This window comes from Gorilla gorilla, chromosome 3, assembly GCF_029281585.2.
Source record: "Gorilla gorilla gorilla isolate KB3781 chromosome 3, NHGRI_mGorGor1-v2.1_pri, whole genome shotgun sequence".
NCBI lineage: Eukaryota > Metazoa > Chordata > Mammalia > Primates > Hominidae > Gorilla > Gorilla gorilla.
The window spans coordinates 111,494,858-111,516,960 of NC_073227.2; the positions used below are offsets into that span (position 1 = coordinate 111,494,858).

The 22,103-nt window shown below is 34.1% G+C and overlaps 1 protein-coding gene across 7 annotated transcripts in view; it reads left to right on the forward strand.

Annotated features, from left to right (window-relative positions):
• The window catches only part of CCSER1 (coiled-coil serine rich protein 1), a 1,457,637-nt gene that overhangs the window by 1,052,217 nt on the left and 383,317 nt on the right, over positions 1 to 22,103 (forward strand). For 2 of the 7 annotated variants that reach the window (XM_055385642.2, XM_055385644.2), the window contains exon 11: positions 7,693 to 11,483. The exons of the other annotated variants lie outside the window; for them this stretch is intronic. In XM_055385642.2, the coding sequence (XP_055241617.1) occupies positions 7,693 to 7,800 (108 nt within the window). In that variant the 3' untranslated portion in view covers positions 7,801 to 11,483. Of the gene's footprint in view, positions 1 to 7,692; positions 11,484 to 22,103 lie in introns of those variants that run through there. 7 annotated transcript variants of the gene reach the window in all.

A 22,103-nucleotide genomic window follows, 5' to 3' on the forward strand; every position in this document is an offset into this window, starting at 1 on the left:
TTCTCTGTTCTAAAGAAATTATTGATTTCTGCATCAAGCTTTCTTGTTTCTGGGGCCAAACTGTTGGATGAATATGGAACATGTGTATACTTATAACTGCCCAACCTTCGAACCTGCTTATTAACTTTTCAGAATTACCTTACTTTATGAATCTTGATAAGTGATGCTCTATGTATTAGAGCATCTCCCATTTTCACTAGATAAGCTGAAAATGCCAGATACTCAATTTCCTAGCCTCCTTTATTACTAGGGTGGGGACACATGACCCAGTCTCCATCAATCTGATGTACATTTTCCAGAGACACAGTCAGTTCCAAGGCAGGTTCCACAGTTTCAGGGAAATTGTGGGCTTGGGGCAGCTGTGACAATAGTAATAACAGTGCTATCCTTTGTTCAGAGCTGGCTGGCTTGAAAGTGCAAACTTTATTTTCTGGTGCTGAGATGTGATGGCAGTGTGTCCTTGTTGCATCCGTACCATGGTGTGCGTGGCCCTGAACTGGTTACCCAGTCTTTTCAATTCTGATAACTACTCAATCTTCTTTTAGTAAATTCCTTTTCTACTTCAATCAGCCAGAGTTGCTTTCCATTGCTTGCAGCCTAGAACCTTGGCTGAAATAAGAAAAAGTAGCCTATTTTCACTGCTTCATCTCCTCTCCTTCTGTTCTGCCTTTAACTCGGTGCCATCTAGGTTTCTTCTGCACTTGAAGCTGTTTTCTTCTACAGTAAATTGACTTAACTATACCAAATAAAAAAGCTCACTGCTAATCCTGCTGAGACCCTTTGTGACACAGGACATTGGTCATTCTTTCCTGTGAGACATTATCTTTCTCTCCTGAATCTTTTCCTACCTCTGACTAATGCCTTCCAGTTTTATGCACCCCTTTTTCCCCCCATGGACTTGCCTTTTAATTGTGGTTGTTTTCCTTGATTCTTCCTTTGGCTATTTTCTCACCATAATCTTACAATATTCCTTAAGAAAATTCCCCTACTTCCACATATTTAATTTCTTCAGATTTCCAACTTCAAATCTCAAGCCATGTTTGTTTGTTTTTTAAGTTTGATATCATGCTCAGATTTCAAAGTCCTTGCAGAATAACTCTGTCGATTGAATGTACCCTTCAGACTTAGTATGTAAATTGAGCTTGTCCACCCTACCTGCTCCACCTAGGAAATTATCTATTTTACTTGATGTTATGTTCTCATTTACTGACAGTTGTCAAATGCTCTCTTTCCTTTTTTGCCCACACGTCTCATTAGTAACAAAACTTGTTTTTGTCTCTGAAATCTCCTATATCATTTCCTCTTTGCCCCTCTCCTTGGAAGAACCTTGATTTAGCCCTCATTATATTTGGATTGCTTCTGTTGACAATGATTCTGTCTTCTTTGAATCCATTAATTTTCTTTCTAAAGCAAAGCTGTGCTGATTTTTTTTCCTAGTCAAAATTTTGGTTTTTACAAAATAAAATCCAGATTATTTATTTTTTAATTTCTAACCTCAATTTTTTTAATGTCTACAATAGACTCAGTGTATCTGCTATATTGATAAAATTTATATCCTAAAAATGATATTGCTATCTAGCCCTCATCTTTTGATCAAGCTGTTTTTTCCTGACTGAAATGTCATTTCCCTCATGTCAACCTCCCACAGCCTTTACATTTCTAAAAGCTTAGCTAACTTCCTCCTTTGTCTACGATCCTTCCTCAAACTCTACATGCAAAACTCCCATTTTCTTTCCCTATACTGACATGGGTTTTGTAATGAATATTTGTGTCTTTTTTTCAACCCTACTGCATTTTATCCTTAGCTCATCTATAATACCTAAAACAGAGCCTTTTACCCCAGTGTTGCTTGGTTATTTGAATCTAAGTAAGTTTCTGTTCAGAGAGGCATATGCCTCTTTTCCTTGCTGCCCTATCTTTGCAAAAAGTTATAATCCACAGCAAGTTTCCCACAATGATCTGGTTCCATGGTAACTAAATTTCCCTTAAAATGTTGGAAGTAGGACCTATGTTGTATATCACTTATTCACAGGAAATTAAAATTAACTTTGTTCCTGTTCATAATATTGTGAACATCATAAAGGCTGGATGAAAAGGGAAAATGAAGAGTTCCACTTCCCAGTATTGAAAGAACCCTGGATTAGTCCTAGCTGTGCACTCTGTTATAATCTTAGATAAATTACGTAATCTCCTCATACTAAATATATGTATAATAATAATGGGGGCATATTTATCAGCATTACTGTAAAGTACAAAAATACTAAAAGCAAAAGCACTATGAAAGCTATACAAATATTACATGAATATAAAATACAACACTTGTTGTGGTTGTTATTATTGTTCGATCTTGTCATTGCCACCAGTCAGAGCTTGTAAAGATTCTTCTAAGTCCCTATTTTAAACTCTATGTCATTCTTTTCATGTCCTGACTCTTATATGGACACAATGAATGCCCATTGCTTATATGTCTTCACTTCCAATTCAAATCTTCCTGTTTGTTTTATTGATTTTTTTTTCAAATGCTATGGCCTGATGTCCCTTATGATTGCTATGTTTTGGGTAAGAGGGGTTTTAAAATTGTGTTTTAGTTTGAGACAATATTTCATTGACTCAACAAGAACCCACATATATGATTCCTATTCCTATTTATTTATTTATATTTATTGTTTTTGAGATGCAGTCTCACTCTGTTGCCCAGGCTGGAGTACAGTGGCATGATCTCAGCTCACTGCAACCCCTGTCTCCCGAATCCAAGCGATTCTCCTGCCTCAGCCTCCCAAGTAGCTGGGATTGCAGGCATGCACCACCACACCGAGCTAATTTTTGTATTTTTAGTAGAGACGGAGTTTCACCACATGGCTCAGGCTGGTCTCGAACTCCCAAACTCAGGTGATCTGCCTGCCTTGGCCTGCTAGAGTGCGTGAGCCACTGCACCTGGACCATATTCTTATTTTAAAGTAATGTTGACTCTAAATCAATTTATACAGTACATATTAAAGTTAACATCATGAAAGGTTTTATTCTAGGCACTGTAGATGACAGTCCTTATAAAATGAAGGATAAGCCAAAATATAATTCTAGTTCAAAGGAGAATTTAGTAGATGCCAATAAGAAGTAAAAATAGATACAATAGTGGTTCAGAGTAGAAGAATTTCAAATCTGAGTTAATAATAACATTCATAAAAGTTTTCATATGAAAGAGGTGGCATTTGGGATGGGAAAATTGAGAAAAAAAATTATTGATTGTCATAGCATTGCTCCACAGTCAATCATGTCACATAAATATGAAACAGAAATAAATTTCACCAACATTCCAAGTATTCTTTGTTTCATTATACCAAATGCACATGGTAGAGAACACACACACACACACACACACACACACACGCACGCAGAAAGAGAGAGAGAGGTTGTTTGCAAATGGACTAGAGTTTCATGGTGAAAAGTAATTTGTGATGCATCATATTATGAGGTTTCATCATATTTGTCAGGATAAGGTCAAATGTGCAATCCACACTGTAAAAAGCATAGCTTACTTCTATTTATGTAATTAATTGGAGTCTTTACCAGAGGAAAATCTTTAAGTGTTTTTGTTGCCTTAAAAAATAGCTCACATGCCCTATTTACAAAAAGTAATTGGGTTATCTGAGAACTTACAACACTTGAGTATCATTATATGAAGGAAGAAAGTGATCCTGAAGAAGCTATATTTATTTTCTTTATTATAAAACTTGAACTATTTTAAAATAAATTGTTAGCTGTTGAAGTCTGTGTTTTTGAGCATCAGTAAATGGCCAGTAATATTAATGATTTTCACGAATAGAAATAGGTTGTGCATGCTGAGATCTAGTAACACTTTACTTTGATGCAAATGTTTAAGTGATTCAAAACATTGAAATGCCAATTAGTAAAAATGGAGTTCAAATTTTTACAAAATGTATGCATGGGGAGGCAGCTATCATTGGATGTGCTCTGCCGAAACTTGTAGTCAACATTAAAATGTTTTAAAAACGTTTGAGAGCTCCTGTTGGTAAATTCTAATTTGTGTATAAGTCTAATGTATAAAGTATTGGTAATTTAGAAACCACAATGCTGGATTAAGAGACCTGTTAGGAGACGGGAGGTAAGCAAACTTTGCTAACTTAATGGGAAATTTTGTGGAATAGTGTTATGACATTACAGAACCTTCCTCAGGGTCTACTTGAATCATACCAATATAATTCGCAATTAACTGATGGAAGGAATTGGTTTCATGAGACGCTGTATTCTGAAATCAGAAGATGCTTAACCTTCTTGTAACTGCTTTTACTTGCCATGCGCCCTGCTACTCAAGATTTTCATAATGCTTCAATTTTAGTTATTCTTATTAGTTTAAAAAAAACAAAACTACTTTTAATCTTCATACTTAATATAAGAAAAATATTCAAAGATTGTCTTTCTCATATCTATCTCTCACATCATTCTGCGTGGATTACTGAGGGCCACACGATCATGCAGTCTTCAGACGACTTTGTTGCTCCACTGCAGACTTTTTTTCTTACTCTGCAGTGATTCACACCATTCCCTTTCTTGCAACTCTTCATGACTCCACCTCGCCATTAAGACAAAGCCCCCGTGTTAGCCAGGATGGTCTCGATCTCCTGACCTCGTGATCCGCCCGCCTCGGCCTCCCAAAGTGCTGGGATTACAGGCGTGACACGGTGAAACCCTGTCTCTACTAAAAATAAAAAATAGTTGGGTGCGGTGGCGGGCGCCTGTAGTCCCAGCTACTCGGGAGGCTGAGGCAGGAGAATGGCGTGAACACGGGAGGCGGAGCTTGCAGTGAGCCGAGATTGCTCCACGGCAAAAAAAAAAAAAAAAAAAAAAAAAAAAAAAAAAAAAAAAAAAAAAAAAGACAAAGCCCCATTTCTTTAAATGGATCCTCAAAGACTGCATTTCTCTTCTAGCCCAAGAAGGTCAATGCAGCTTCAGAATGAATGTTCCAATTTTCTAAATTCACCAAATTTGCCAATTTACTAAAAACTTAAGAGACACTCTTCTTGATTATAGTTGATGTATTCAATAAGGAAGAGTAAAAAAAAAATGCTCAATTTGTTAAACAAAACAGAACACCACAAGAGTCAGAAATTGAATTTGTTTCTTTAAAAACAGCATGTTCTTTTTATGAATATGTTCTTTGTAAAAAGAAAGGAGAGCAGGAAAAAGATAATTAAATTCTGTAAAGAAAAATCTGCAGAGTCATGGCAACCCCCCTGCCCATACTCTGTTAATCCATGTATTAGGCATTACTGTAAGCTTTATAAATTACTACAAGAAACAGATGTTGGTAAGTATATAAATTTGATAAATTGATCATTTGGTGATTTGTTCCTTTCAGTGAATTGCTCATTTTGTGAGGTGGCTTTCAATGCATTGAGCTAGAGTCATCGAATTCAGGTTGATCTCACCATTTCCTTGCTATTCTAACCATACATAACTCTTTTGGCTCCTGTAACCAGCATTCACTCTTACTTAGCAGCATACCTAAATATTTCCTGTTATCTAAAATCTACTTCCTATCACTATTCTACAGACAACTATTACTCTTTAGATATAGGCTTAAAGTTAGTTATCTGAGAAGACTTCTTTAGTGCTTATATTGGTCAGGGATCTAGCTCCAAAAGAGAAATCTACTCCTACAATTTTACACAGAAACAGATTTATTAAAGTAGTAATAACCCTTTAAAATGTGGGATTTGCTGAAGTTGCTCACTCTAGACTGACCTTTTGAGGATACCTCCCAGAAACACACGAAAGAACTACATTGCCAAGGAGGCAGTGTCGTTCAGCAATATCGAAAAATCTGTATTATCAGGAAACACCACCAAAGCTGCTGGCCCCAGAACCACACAACCTCTCCCATGATCCATGACAGCTAAACATCTGCCAGATGCCCTTGCTTTCTCCCCATATAAGGCTTTTCTCAATTGAAGCCTTATGTGAATATATCTAATTGGTAGGACCCATCCTAGCATCTTGGAAGACATGGAAATAGAATTTTAAGCTTTTTCACTTCTGCTTTACAGAAAGGCATTCTGGAACGGATTTAAGATATTTAATTCAAAGAATCCCCTGAACCTGCCCTATACGTTAGTAGTTTGGAGCCGCATGTGACTGTTGAGCACTTAAATGTAGCTCGTGTGCCTGAGAAACTGAATTTCTTACTTTATTTAGTTTTAGTTTGTTTAAATTTAAAAGCTGAAGTAGTGTAAAAATTTTTGTTAACTACAACTGTACTGCCTTGGAAGACTATATTTCATTTCAGCTGTTGCATTGTATAAGATGTTACTGCTTAATCCTAGTATGTATTTACATTTTACTTTTTAAAATTTGGCTACTATAAATTTAAAAATTAAAAATACATTATATATTCTATTTCTATTGGACAGCACCACTCTAACCCCTGGATTGGGCTAGGCCTCGCTATACGTGTCCCCATGGTATCTCATCTTTTCTTAGTCTTGACATTCACGCAGCTTTTTGGTTATAATTGCTTGTGTATTTGACTTTTCTCCTAGCTTGTAAAATTAATGAATGGAAATGCTATATCTTTTTTTTTTGTCACCATTGTTTTCCATAGCACAATGCTCACATATTATAGGCAATAAAATTATACTACATAAATGAGTGAATAATTCTTAAAAATGGGCGTCAAGTAAAAGAGCTAATATTCCATAAAGCTTAGTCTAAACTGTCTTTACAATTTCATTTTAAAAGATCAATTCAAGCCATTACTTTTAAATAAGTTATTGAGTTTTACCATTAATTTTCATAGTTCCTTAATTTACAAATGACAGATAATTGAACATATTTTTACTTTATACATTATTTCATTTTGCATTACTTTCCTTTCTTAAGTAGAGACAGTGAAAAGAAAAAGAGCTTCTTGGGATTTTTTATTAGAGATGACACACCAGAAATATAATTTTAAACATAGATTTTCACATAGGTGCAACAATGTGACATAACTCACTGCCACACACTGTGTCTCGGTGAGTTTAAAATAAAATTTTCTGTTTCAATAAAAAAAGTATGGTGTTAATTTTAGAACAAATGAGATTAAAGCAGTTATTTCATCAGTATTGCAAAACTTAAAGATTAAAAAATGATTTATTCAAATGGAAAGTTGCAATAAATGAGGAAGTTCTGTAGAATATAGTATTTCAGAGTTTTCATGCTTTAATGAAAATGAGGGAAGAGGCTATTTCTTAGAAACTTAGGAAAGAGTAGTAACAGGGGGATAGAATCTGTGATACATACATCACATAATCATAGAGCCGCATGATCCATAGGGATGAAAAAAGAAAGTAGGGATGTCAGAAGTCAGGGGATACGTATAGTACTAAAAGATGTATCAATTTATTTTTCAAAGTTTTGAGGTTGTGGTGGAAAATTAGCCCCAGATATAAATTAAATCCACTTAAAATGAGATGCCAATTAAGACTTTTAGTTTACAAGAACTCTAGCCTGAGTTTAAGCAAAAGGATTTTTATTTGCTGACATAATAATGAAAAAACCCAGAGATAATGCTGATTTCAGTTGTGAATGTGTATTTAAGTGTGCTAATGATCTTATCAAAAGTTTCTCTTTCCCTTTCTTTTTCTATTCTGTTTTCCATTGGCTCCATCTTCATACACACTCTTCCCTCTGAAGAGCAAGACGGCTGCAGCATCTCCAGTCTCACAGCCTACAAAGTTTAAGTTGAAAAAGAATTGCCATGAAATTCTGAAATTCACTCTAATTAGACCCATTTGGTTGTAAGCCAAACCCTCAACCAATCACTGAGGCCAGAGGAAGAACAAGTGTTTATTAGCTCTAGCCTATATCACATGTTCCACACTTGCAGGAAATGATGGCTTGTCACCCAAAGCACAGAAACTGAAAATGAAAGTCGCATAGATACTCCCTTCTCCTGAAAAAATAATTGAAGCTGTTACTGGAAGCATGGTAATTAGAAGGTGGCCGGTTAAAAAGAAATGTCCGTTGCAAACAGGGAGCAAAATTTAAGTATAAAGGTGTAAATATATTTGACTGTATTTTATCTTGAAAAGTGAATCTAATGTAGATGACTATATTTCTTAGTTTCTAATATCAAGAATGTGTTAATTCTTAGAATAAGCAGTTAGCACGAATGCATTTTTGACCTTGTATTTCTGACAAAACTGTAGGATTATATGATTGACATTAAAGGTAAAATTAAAATTAATGTATAAAATAAAACTCAAAATTTTCAAGCCATTTGGAGCTTGTCTTGAGCTAATGAGGTAAAGCTCATGTCCTCAAGAAAAATGTTTTACTCTGCTGTTTTTAAGGGTGCTTCTATAGAAAGAGTTTGAGAATCATTAATATGGATTATAGAAAATTAATCATGCTTCAGTTAAAAATAAATGTATTTAATCCTAAAGATTAGCTTTACTTAAAGTGTTTATTGTTGCAGACAAGAAATCTATCTTATTTGAAAAATCAGAAATTGGACATGTCAGTGATTATAGGTTTTTTTTAAAATCTGAACATGAAAAAGTTTTCCCCAGTTTTAAGATAATTTACCATGCTATTCAAGTCAGCCTAAAATCTTAAAAAGCTGCTACATAATAAGGTAGGGATTGAAAAAAGAAATATTTCAGATTCAGAGAATTGTCTTTTTTTAGTACTAATTAAAACATTTAAAAAACTATATTTAATGATGTCATTCTAAATTGACTCAATAATATTAAGTGAGGAATTTATGTTCCAGCAAACAGTGGATGAATGTGTCTATGGAGAGCATTGTTTCAAAATGTTTTGACAAATATGTCATTGAAGTTCTTGCTATTTTATTCGATTTCAGCCACTATTCTTTTTAGTTGATTTTTTTTGTCAATCTTAAATTTTCAAAAGAAAGATTGTTTTCAAATTATTTTATATTTAACAAATAAAGTTATGTTATTGATTATTTAAATTGACTGTTACTGCAAATTTTTTTTGGATGGATCATTTGGACAATATATCTTTGTGAAGTGAATAAAACACATTTCTACAGAAACAATTCAGAAGCCATTCCCTTTCCATTCAAAGTGGTATTCACCTTTCAACTTTACCCAGACCTAGGTGGCAGAAAAGAATGCATTTTGGAAAAACCAATAGCTGACTTGTAGTGGGGGGCCACATCTTAGAAGTCTTCAGCATTCACGTGGATTTGTAACTCAATACATAGAAGCCTTCAAAGCTAGAGTTTTAATTAAAAATTGTTACTGAAAACTTGGTACTTTAATGTATTAAAATTGACCAATTAAAGAAAAGTTTATTTTTTGCAATCAGTAAGTAATCTATGATAAGTAATTTTACTATCCTGATGTGAAACAAGTAGAGTGGATGATTTGTAAGCGTTTGGAACAGAGGCAAGGAATAAGCATTTAACAGAATCCAATGCCAAATAAAAAGCCTCTATATAGATGTTAAAATCTCTTTAATACCAGATTCATATTGTGGTCATGTAGATACATTCATTATACTCATATCTATAATGTATTTGATTGTGTTTAATTGTGTAATAAATGATGCATATTTCATAAAGTTATGTTGTTTATTAATCTATTATTGTAGTCTTTTACAAAACCTAGTTGAAAAATCTCTCAGGTATTTAAAAATATCTGGTTGGCTAAATGGAGAGGAAAAGTAGTATCAAGAACAATTTACAACCAACATTTTCTGACAGTTTACTATGCATCTGACTGTGTTAAACCCTATAGGTACCAGTCTCATGGAATCTTTATCACAATTTCCTCATGTGGCTGTTCTCCAGCATCCTCATATATAATGGTGCTCCCTAGATAACTATTTCTATTTGGATATGATACACATTGCAAGAATTCAACTTATTTGTATTTCTAGGGAAATGCTAAGCAAGTTACTATTTAATAGTACTGGAGCTGGCTGGCTTAGGCCTGCATCTTGATCACAACTGAGTGAGAACAAATCTTCCACTTTGTATGTAGAAATAACCTATAAGCTCTGTTTCTATGAATAAATGAATGAAAGAAGCCTATAAACTCAACTTCTATGAATAAATGAATAAAAGATTCATGTCAACATGCTGAAGTATATGGGATTGAAGGCTGGGTCACACAACCTACAACTATTTCAGATGTAAATGAAGGAGATGAATTAAATGAACATTTATACAGGTCTTAAATTCAGGTTTAAATTTACAGATTGCACTAGGGTGTCAAATCTTGGAGTACAATAAATACTAGAATTGTATTTTACACTGCAAAAATATATCCAGTGTTTACTATTAGTTGGACTATTGTTGTAAACCTCAGAAAGGCAATATTGTGGGATTACAGATGTGATTACCTCTGAATTTCTGATATTCTTAGTGTATTGGTTGGTGGCATATGTATGTAAGGGGAATGGTATTGTTGACTGTGGTATAAGTGCTATGATGCAAATAAGTATTTCTTTTCAAAATGGCATCAGTAGAATAAGCACTTTCTTTAGGATAATGAAATTCCAGCATAGTTGTCATAATGACTCAAATATAAAAACAATAAGGAGCCAAATATGATATGGTTATTAACAATAGGACATTATGGTTTATCAAATCATGAATTTATAATTTTTAAGGATACATTACACTCTGCTAAAGTTGCTGAAGTTGGTCTTCACAAGTTATACTTCATTTGGTTCATCAGGACAGAGTTCCAATGCTATTCCAATATCACTTTTAGCACTTTTTTGTCTCATAAATGCAATCAATAGAAATATGCCTAATGTAGATATTAATCTTTATAGGTGCCTACTTACATTAATTAGGTTGTTTGGCTGTTCTGACAGTGATCTAAAATAACAGTCAAAAAAAAAAAAAAAAAAAGACCAAACTGTTGGGGAGAATCTGCCCTATAAAGTAATCAAGCTTCATGTTTCTTATCTTCCTGCTCTGCTGGGCTGAGGGATTGCCCCCATTTGCAAGGTGCAAGATGGCATTGTAACACACTCACACAAAAGGGAAGTTAAACACATCCTTTCCACCTCCCTCTTTTAGTCCACGTCTTAGAATCATGGCCACTCCTTGCTGCAATGGAAGCTAGGAAATGTAGTCTTTACTCTGTACCTCTAGGAACCTCTATGAAAAAGTATATTTTCCATGACTCTAAGACAGGACAGTATGGCTAATGGGAAGCAACTAGTAGCCTTTGTCACAATGTCAAGGATTTTTATTGATTGCCGAAAGAGGCAGGATAGTATTTAAACATTTTATGTTGTTGTTAAAGAATATCTTAAAATCTCAAAGCATTATTACCAGAAAGGGCAATGGACCTTGAATTTGATGTTGACCTTCATAAAAATGTAGTCACTGTCCGTAGACCAAGAAATCAAAGAAATTGAGAGTATGTTAAATAATACATACAAACACACACACGTATATGCACGTACACATATACACACTCATATATATGTGTGCATATATATGTGTGTGTGTATAGATATACACACTGTCTTTTTATTCATTATAAATTCTGTTTTCATTGGCAATTAGCACTTGTGATGAAACATCCAACATTGTTTTTCAGGATTTATGATCTCTTTTTCATCTTATTAATATGTTGAAAGAAACATAAATGTTGACAATGGAGTTATCCTATTTAACCAAAAGTGAAGGGCCTGTTTTTGTTGGTTTTCCCCTCTCCCGCGTCACTTGAGAGCATTAAGTATACTATAAATAAATGATAAATATATATTTATCAAAATAGCATTATTGCCCCACCGTATTTCATATATACGTATGTTGTACCCCATAGTCTCAATTTACCTATGGAGAGAAAACATTTTACTGGGGGAACAGTGAACAAGAAAAATGGTTTGTTCCTTGGTGTTGGGACACTAATAGTAGGCTCTAATATTTTCATGAGAACTTTATAAAATACATAAGAACGTGAGGCAAATTCATAGAGCTTTTTGTATAATCATGGATTTGTTGAGACTTAAAGGTCTTTGATTCAGACTTTATATGAAAGATTATTTTTAGTAAACAGTGGTTCTCAACCAGGGGCAATTTGGCTCCCCTAGAAACATTTGGCAATATCTGAAGACATTTTTGGTTGCCACAACTGAGAGAAGGATGTTATAGGCATCCAGTTGGTAAAGAACCCAAGGATGCTGTCAAACATCCTACAATGCCCACAACAGCTCCCGTCAACTAAGAATATCCAGCTCGTGATAGCAATAATGCTATTTTTGGTAATCTTTATTGAAATCATAAACAATGTAAACTTGCTCTTAGCATGTTAAAATCTACATTCTTTAGGATGATGTAATCCATCTTGGTACTAGATCCATAAAATAATATCAATACATCCTTGTTAAAAATCATATTTTAAGAATTTCATGTTATTGGATTTAATGAGTTAATAAAAAAAGCCATGTAATTACTTGAGACTAAATCCTTACAATTTTTATTTTGGATTAACCATTTCAATATTAGTGAGTACCTACCAAATACATTGATTAGTTTTGATATAAATTAATTTTAGCACTTGGTCTTGGCAGTGACTCTCAAATATGTATAGCTTAAGCAGTATACATGCTTATGCTTATCTTTCTGTTTGCTACACTACTGCTGTTATTGCAGACTACTGTCTTTTTTGTTGTTGTTGTTGAGTTGCTGACTTTTATTTTTTTATTTTATTTTTTTAAAATTATACTTAAATTCTAAAGTACATGTGCACAACGTGCAGGTTTGTTACATATGTATACATGTGCCATGTTGGTGTGCTTCACCCATTAACTCGTCATTTACATTAGGTATTTCTCCTAATGCTATCCCTCCCCCATTCCTCCCACCCCATAACAGGCTCCGGTGTGTGATGTTCCCCATCCTGTGTCCAAGTGTTCTCATTGTTCAATTCCCACCTATGAGTGAGAACATGCAGTGTTTGGTTTTCTGTCCTTGTGACAGTTTGCTCAGAATGGTGGTTTCTAGCTTCATCCATGTCCCTACAAAGGACAAGAACTCATCCTTTTTTATGGCTGCATAGTATTCCACAGTGTATATGTGCCACATTTTCTTAATCCAGTCTATCAACGATGGACATTTGGGTTGGTTCCAGGTCTTTGCTATTGTGAATAGTGCCGCAATAAACATACGTATGCATGTGTCTTTATAGTAGCATGATTTATAATCGTTTGGGTATATACCCAGTAATGGGATGGCTGGGTCAAATGGTATTTCTAGTTCTAGATCCTTGAGGAATTGCCACACTGTCTTCCACAATGGTTTAACTAGTTTACAGTCCCACCAACAGTGCAAAAGTGTTCCTATTTCTCCACATCCTCTCCAGCACCTGTTGTTTCCTGACTTTTTAATGATCCCCATTCTAACTGGTGTGAGATGGTATCTCAATGTGGTTTTGATTTCCACTTCTCTGATGGCCAGTGATGATGAGCATTTTTTCATGTGGCAGACTACTATCTTTTATCAAATAAGGAAAGATTTTTTTTCAAAGAGTTTTAAAAATAAATGTTGCTAGGAAATATTACTGTTTGAAACAAATTTAAAAGTTTATTGTAACCAGTATTTATTTAACAAATGTGTATTGATTGCCTAATACTACTCTTCTGTTCCAGGTATTGGACTATAGCAAGAAAAAAAATTTCCTCATGGAGGTTATATTCTAGAGGAATTAGATAGATAATAAACACACTCACACACATACATGTGTCTATATGTGTGTATGTAAAACATAGATTAGTAAAATAGATCTGTATATACATGCATAAACACACATGTATACACACAGGAATGCTCTGCTAAAGCATGAATGCATATATACTATGTTAAAAAATAAACAGGGTAAAAGGAGAACCAAGTTTCTGGGTGGAAGAGTAAAGACCTTTGTGATAAAGTGATATCTGAGAAGAAACCTGATGAAAATGTAGATATTTTGAATCAAGTGGCATATTTGGTGAGATTCTGAAGAATCAATACTAGTTTCTATAGTCTACAGTGTTTTGACCATACTGATTACTGTCTGTTGAATCTACAGTTCATTAGATCTGAGAGTTTAATAGTGATTAGTAGTAAAAGATTAGTGTCTAATCATAGAATATATGTTTATGGAGTAATAGTGTTTGATAACTTTAAACTGCATAGAAAGCCTTTTGGGCATTTTATAATATTTTAATATATAGTTAGTGACTCAGGACATTAAATGTTTCCTGAGATATAATTTTTATAACTATTGTTAGATAACTAAATATTTGAACCAGAAATAACATGGTTGCCAAGACAGGTTTATTATTACCACTCTCTACAACATAAGACAATTTAGTCATTTATTGTTTTTATAAAGCTTAGGAATGGTCTCTGTCCTCAATGGGGTGACTTAAAAAATAAGTGCAGTAAAGCATTGCTACAATAACAATAGAAGCCTGTACAGGGCACAATGTAGACACAAATGTGGGGGAATGTAATTCTGTCTGGGAGAGGTGATCAGAGACCTTTTGGCTGACTTTTGACCTCATCAAGGAGCTTGCATAAATGGTGAATGAAATTGATTAAGCCATGAAAGAACATAAAGCCCTTAACTTCAGCATGCTTTGCTATATGTTCTGGAGTTTCATCTTGATGTGCTACTTTGGGGAAATCCCACCCCCCAAAATATGTATATATTCGTTACTGTCTTTTCAACTGAAACCAAATATAACAATTTCAGTTAGTATCTCAAACATCTACTCTGGCTAATTTCCCCTTAATCAATCCTTTATAACTATCTTGCAAGATATAAATGTTTTGCTTTATACTAGGATTTTGTGCAAGTAAACAAACTGAAAAAATATATCACTATTTTAATCATTAACATGTTCCCTTAAAATTAAGACATTATGCTGTTTGTAGAATTTACCTTTTCTTCAACTGAACATCATTAACCATATGCCTTCTCCTACAATATTTCTTATTATTAGTTGCCAGAAATATTTTCTTAATGAAAAAGGTTAGCATGGGTTGTCTTGATACAAATCATAACTAAAGAAAAATATTGAAATTACATATTAATATTTTCTTTGGAACTAACTTACTTTTGTGAATGAAATTAAACATTTTTATGATTTTTAAGTAACAATAAAATGCAGCACTTAAAAAGTTATATATGGATGTAGCATTTCTTTATATTGCTTACTCTAGCATTATTAACTCATTAAATTTTCCACACAGATAAATTAAAACAATAGTTATTATTATACATAAACATGTTTTAAAATTAACTGTGATTTATAAGATCATTTACTTTGAAATCCAATATGCAAATGTTTATTAATAATGTAATTTGAAGACTCTTAAATAGGTTATTGAGATATTCTGAATATACTTGACATGAGTTAGTAATTAAATTTTTCCTTCAATATTAAATCAATATCAAATTAAAATCTTTAGCTCACAGTTTTGGTCATTAAAAAGTATTTAAGCTGTGTACTGTCTAATGAACACACACATTGTTTCAGGATGAAATACGTGACCTCAATTATTGTTAATAAGTATCAGTTTCTTTGATATATTTCAAGTACCACTAGAAATACTTATAAATATTATCTTTAATTACAGACAATTCATGTCTCTTTGACCTGGGGTCAGTAAAATTTAAGTTCATTTCACATGAGTGATGTTTAAAACAGCTAGTGACAAGAACCCTCATCATTACCATGTAAATTGATGATGGGACATTGAAGAGAGTCTCGGTTTTCTTCTTAAATTTTCACTAATACTTTTCCTTTACCAAAATCTATACCTTGACTGCTTTCTTTTCCTTCCTCCTTCCCTCCCTTCTTCCCTATCTTCCTTGCTTTCCTCCCTCCCTCCCTCCTACCCTCCCTTCATTTTCTTTCCTCCCTCCCTTCCTCACTCCCACCTGGCCTCCCTTTCTACTGATTCATGTTACATTCTCTATTTTTTGTCATTTTGAGGCTCTGGACATATAAAAATAAACATTTTTTTTAAAAGATCATTAGACATTTTACTCCTTCAATATTCAATAAATAACAAATATTTATTGAGCACAGCTCTGTACAAGACGCTGTGAAAAGTACTGAGAATAGAGCAAGAAACAAGATCAACAGGAGCCCTAGCAATAAAGACAGTCTTTAAATAAAGAATAAAAGTAAAGTAACATTTTACAATACGAGAAGTGCAGAAAGCTAAGGGAAAATAAAGCAAAGATGCATAAGCTAATACAGACATCCAAGTAAAGTACCTTGTGGAAGTTATGTTTAAACTGAAACGTGAAAAAGATGAATCCAGAATGTTCGGGGAAGTGAACAACATATGAAAATATGGAATGAAGAGAGAACATTGTCCATTGAATAAATAAGATAATTTTTCTGTTGCTTTTTAACACTCCTTGAAGATTAAATGGTATATTTTTGTGTTTGCTCCATCAAGAGAAGAAAAGACTCACAAGTTTATAACCACATCCACCCAAGGGATTCAGTAGGCATTCTTGTATGCTTAACAACATCCTGACCTCTAATGAATAACTTGGTCTTTGCGTTTCTGAAATGCAATTAGCCTCCTCTGCCTTCAAGGCGCTGAAAAGCGAGGAAAATGTTCTTTGAAGATGGGGTTTTTGTAGAGTAAAAACGCACAGCAGGTTAAGGCCAAATCTCACTCTCAAGGCCTTGGCCAGTATAGAGATATTTGTTTATTTTTCAAAAAATATGTATTGAATACAATTACAACAATATAGAGAAGGCCTTGCCCTCTTGGAACTGAAATTCTAATAGTAAAACAGTGTAAGGAGCCAGAAGGGCTGGGGATTAACGGGTAACTTTGGCAGATTGAAAGGCACTCTGAAAGACTCTAGCTCCTGTTTCAGGAAGCTACCTGCACAGGTATATCTATCTGGTCACAATGATACCCCATGAGGCAAGAAATATTGGTAACAAAGGCCATAGTAGACAGCTAGACTCTGTCCTGTTTCACAAGAGATACGAGAAGTACCTCTACTTTACTCTGCATATACCTTGAGAGATTGCTGAATTATTTTTGATTTGGTATACGTTTTGTACATGAATCTCTGGAATCAACTATTTGGGCATTGTTTATATCCTATCTTAGACATTGTAGTACTCACCTTTAAGTTCCAAACAATTAATTGCTTGTAAGAAATTCTGGTCATTCAGCTGTCTCTGTCCAGAAAGGAAAATTAGGTAACTGCATGGATGCTTACTTGAAAGATATAAGATGGACCATGGAAAGGATGCTCTAAATAAAGGAAACAACGTTATGTAAAGCATGGTGGCATAATGAGTATTAGGAATGTAAATAGTTTGATATATCATTGGATAGAAGAAGGTGAGACAGCATTGACTATATTAATTATGAGAGACGGAACAATTAAGAGTTTCTTTTAAAATATTTTAACTTTTATTTTATGTTCAGGTGTACATGTGCAGGTTTGTAAACTTGTGACTCATGGACTTGGTGTACGAATTATTTCATCACCCAGGCATTAAGCATAATTAAGCATAGTACCCAACAGTTGCTTTTCTTTTCTTTTTTTTTGGAACATCTCCATCCTCCTAACTTCCTCTCTGAAGTAGGCCCCAGTGTCTGTTGTTCCCCTCTTTCTGTCCATGTGTTTTCGTTATTTAGCTCCCACTTTTAAGTGAGAACACATGGTATTTGGTTTTCTCTTCCTGCATTACTTTGCTAAGGATAATGGCCTCCAGTTCCATACATGTTCTTGTAAATGACATGATCTCATTCTGCTTTGTGGCTTCAGAGTATTCCATGGTGTATATGTACCACATTTTCTTTATCCAGTCTACTAATGATGGGCATTTAGGTTGATGACATGTCTTTGCTATTGTGAATAGTGCTGCAGTGAACATACATGTGCATGTGGCTTCATGGGAGAACAATTTCTATTCCTTTGGGTATATACCCAGTAGTGGTATTGCTGGGTCAAATGGTAGTTCTGCTTTTAATTCTTTGAAGAATTGCCACACTGCTTTCCCCAATGGTTGAACTAATTTCCACTCCCACCAGCAGTGCATAAGTGTTCCTTTTTCTCTGAAGTTTGCTAACATCTAATATTTTTGACTTTTTAATAACAGCCGTTCTGACTGGTGTGAGATGGTATGTCATTGTGGTTTTGATTTGCATTTTTCTAATGATCAGTGATGTTGTTTGTATTTCCATATGCTTGTTGACCACATGTATGTCTTCTTTTTAAAAGTGTCTGTTCATGTCCTCTGTTCACTATTTAATGGGGTTGTGTGTTTTTTGCTTATACATTTGTTTAAGTTTCTTGCAGATTCTGGGTATTAGACCTTTGTCAGATATAGAGTTCACAACAAATATTTTCTCCAATTCTGTAGGTTGCCTGTTTACTCTGTTAATAGTTTATTTTGCTGTGCAGAAGCGCTTTAGTTTAATTAGGCCCCATTTGTCAATTTTGCTTTTGTTGACGATTGCTTTTGATGGTTTTGTCATGAAATCTTTGCCAGTTCCTATGTCCAAAATGGTATTTCCTAGATTATCTTCCAGGGTTTTTATACTTCTAGGTTTTACATTTAGGTTTTTAATCTATCCTGAGTTGATTTTTGTATTTGGTGTAAGGAAGGGGTCCTATTTTACTCTTCTACATATGATAGCCAGTTTTCTGAGCACCACTTATCGAATAGGGAGTCTTTTCCCTGTTGCTTGTTTTTGCTAGTTTTGTCAAACATCAGATGGTTGTAGGTATGTGGCTTTATTTCTGGGCTCTCTATTTTGTTCCATTCATCTGCGTGCCTGTTTTTGTACTAGTACCATGCTGTTTCGGTTACTGTAGTATAGTTTGAAGTCAGGTAGTGTGATTCCTCCAGCTTTGTTCTTTTTGCTAAGGAGTTCCTTAGCTATTCAGGCTCCTTTTTGTTCTATACGAATTTTAGAATAGATTTCTTCTAGTTCTGTGAAGAATGGTAGTTTGATAGGCATAGCATTAAATCTATAAATTGCTTTGGGCAGTATGACCATTTTAATGATATTGATTCTTCCTATCAATGAGCGTGGAATGTTTTTCCATTTGTTTGTGTCATCTCTGATTTCTTTGAGCAGTGTCTTGTAATTGTCATTGTAGATATTTTTCCCCTTCCTAGTTTGCTGTATTCCTAGGTATTTTATTCTTTTTGTGGCAATTGTAATGGAGTTGCATTTCTCATTTGGCTCTTGCCTTGGGTGCTGTTAGTGTATAGGAATGCTACTAATTTTTGTACATTAATTTTGTATCCCAAAACCTTGTTGAAGTTGTTTATCAGCTCACGGATCTTTTTGGCAGAGACTATGGGGTTTTCTAGACACAGAATCCTGTCATCTGCAAACAGCGACAGTTTGACTTCCTTTATTTCTCTTTGGGTGCCTTTTATTTCTTTCGTTTGCCTGATTGCTCTGGCCAGGACTTCCAATACTACATTGATTAGGAGTGGTGAGACTGGGCATCCTTGTCTTGTGCCAGTTTTCAAGGGGATTCTTTCAGCCTTTTTCCATTCAGTATGATGTTGGCTGTGGGTTTTTCATAGATGGCTCTTATTATTTTGAGGTGTGTTCCTTCAGTGCCTAGTTTATTGAAGACTTTTAACATGAAGGTATGTTGAATTTTATTGAAAGCCTTTCCTGCATTTATTGAGATAATTATGTGGTTTTTGTCTTTAATTCTGTTTATGCGATGAATCACATTTATTGATTTGCATATATTGAACCCACCTTGCATCCCAGGGATAAAGCCTACTTGATCATGGTGGATTAGCTTTTTGATGTGCAGCTGGATTTGGTTTTCTGATACTTTGTTAAGGATTTTCGCATCTACGTTAATCAAGAATATTAGCCTGAAGTTTTCTTTCTTTCTTGTGTCTCTCCCATAACTTCATATCAGGATGATGCTGGCCTCGTAGAATGAATTGGGGAGGAGTCAATTTCAGAGCTCATTATTGGTCTGTTCATGGATTCATTTTTTTTCCCAATTCAGTCTAGGGAGGATGTATGCTTCCAAGCAAAATATTTATATAGATGTGTATGTGTACAAATACACATACCTACATACATATACTCTATATTCTGCCTACTGAGAATGATTAGAAACAGAGTGCCTCAGTGCAATGAGCATACCTACCACTCAGGTCTTAGCTTCTAAATTCTATTCTCTACTAAAATAAACAAGGGCTTACTGAGGAAATGGGCTACTTTAGGGCTAGGGTAGGGAAAGTACGAGATGAATCTGGAATATCTTATTATGTCACCAAGTGAAGATGTGCTCAAAGGATGATGAAGACATATCAGATGACCTAAAAACCTGCTTGAAAAGATTCCCACTTGCCAAATACGGAATACATTATGCACCTAAACAAATGCTATTTATAACATTATAAATTATATATCTTCAATGGGTTATAATGTTATATGTAAAGCCCTGTTATTATATTATATATAACATTATTTATATATATAACATTATAACCCATTGAAGATATGGGAAACCATGAATCTATGCTGCTATCAGTAAATAAAGGAATAAATTAAAAGTTTGATGGGGGATGTCATATTTACATAGCTTTAAAATATCTCCCAATAAAATACTTATTAATTGGAAGGACAACTAATAAAAAAAAGAGTTACAGTACCATGAAGAAGTTAATTAAATGATCAAACTGACACAATTGGAAGTGAGACAAATCAGAATTACCTGACTGGATGCAGGTGACAGTACACTGTGATTTTTTTTTAATACTCCTTCCAAATAAGCATAATATGAATACAATAAAACATAATTCAAACCCAAATAAAGGGACATTCTACAAAATAATTTCAAAATCTTCAAAAATGTTAAGGATATAAAATTCAAGTAAAAACTGAGGATCTACTGTAGATCAAAGAAGATAAAAGACAAATGACAATTATATGCACTACAATTTCCTCAGCTGAATCCATTTGCTGTAAAGAACATTATTTAGACAGCCGGTATAACTTGAAGAGGTCTGAGGATTAGGTGATAGTAATGCCGATGTCACATAAGAAGTTGTTAATATTGATGATTTTATTGTAGTTACATAGGATAATGTCTTTTTTCTGCATTAGAAATACACACTAAGTATTCGGGTGTGATCGGGCATCAGGTTGACAACTTACTCTAAAATGGTTTAGGAAAAATGATATTCTTAGTATTGGACTTGAAGATTTTATGTAAGTTTAAGTTTGTTTCAAAATGAATAAAAAACAAATTATATTGGGAAACGATTCATGATTTTGCTCAAGTGATTAAATGATCTCCCTTATGTTTGCAAACGAACACAGTGGCTGATATGTAGACAAGGTACTTGGAGTGAAGATAGAGAATGGGCAAAGGTAAAAAACCAAGAGACAAATTGAGATGCCATAGCAATAATTCAGAGGAAGATGATGGTGGCTTGAACTAGGGATATAATGGAGCAAGTGGTGAGAATCTGTTGGATTTGAGTTATATTTTGAAATGATAACCCACAATACTTGCTGGATGTCGAGTGTGTAGGAAAGACAGTGTTTGGCTTGGGATGACTTTAAGCTTTGACAAAGGTTCTTAGACCTAGAGGCATTGATTAATATAGTTGTCTTTAACTTGTACATTTTCCTCTTCTGGTATTACTGCTTTCATCTTTATGGCATGATAATACTGCAAAAGTGTTCTGAAAATAATCTAAATTATTGAGAAATAAACTATTCATGAGTTATAGGACTATGTCTTTTATAAAAACCTTGACAATTTTATTACAGTTTACATTCTGTCAATACGCATGTGGGAAGCAACATAGCATAGTGGTTGGAGTAAGTACTATGGTATTAGACAGAAATGACTTTAGCTTTAGCTTGGGCAATGATAATTTTGGACAAGTTACTTTCTCAATATCCTCATATAAAATGAGGGATAATAATATCTACTTGATAGAATTGTGAAAGGATTAATTTAAAACAAAGTGATTAGCACTGAGCTAAATATTGTTGTAGTCAATATTATCAGTAGTAAATAGTGATAGAAAAAACATTGTGTGATACCTCCAAAGACCTCTAACAAACTCTT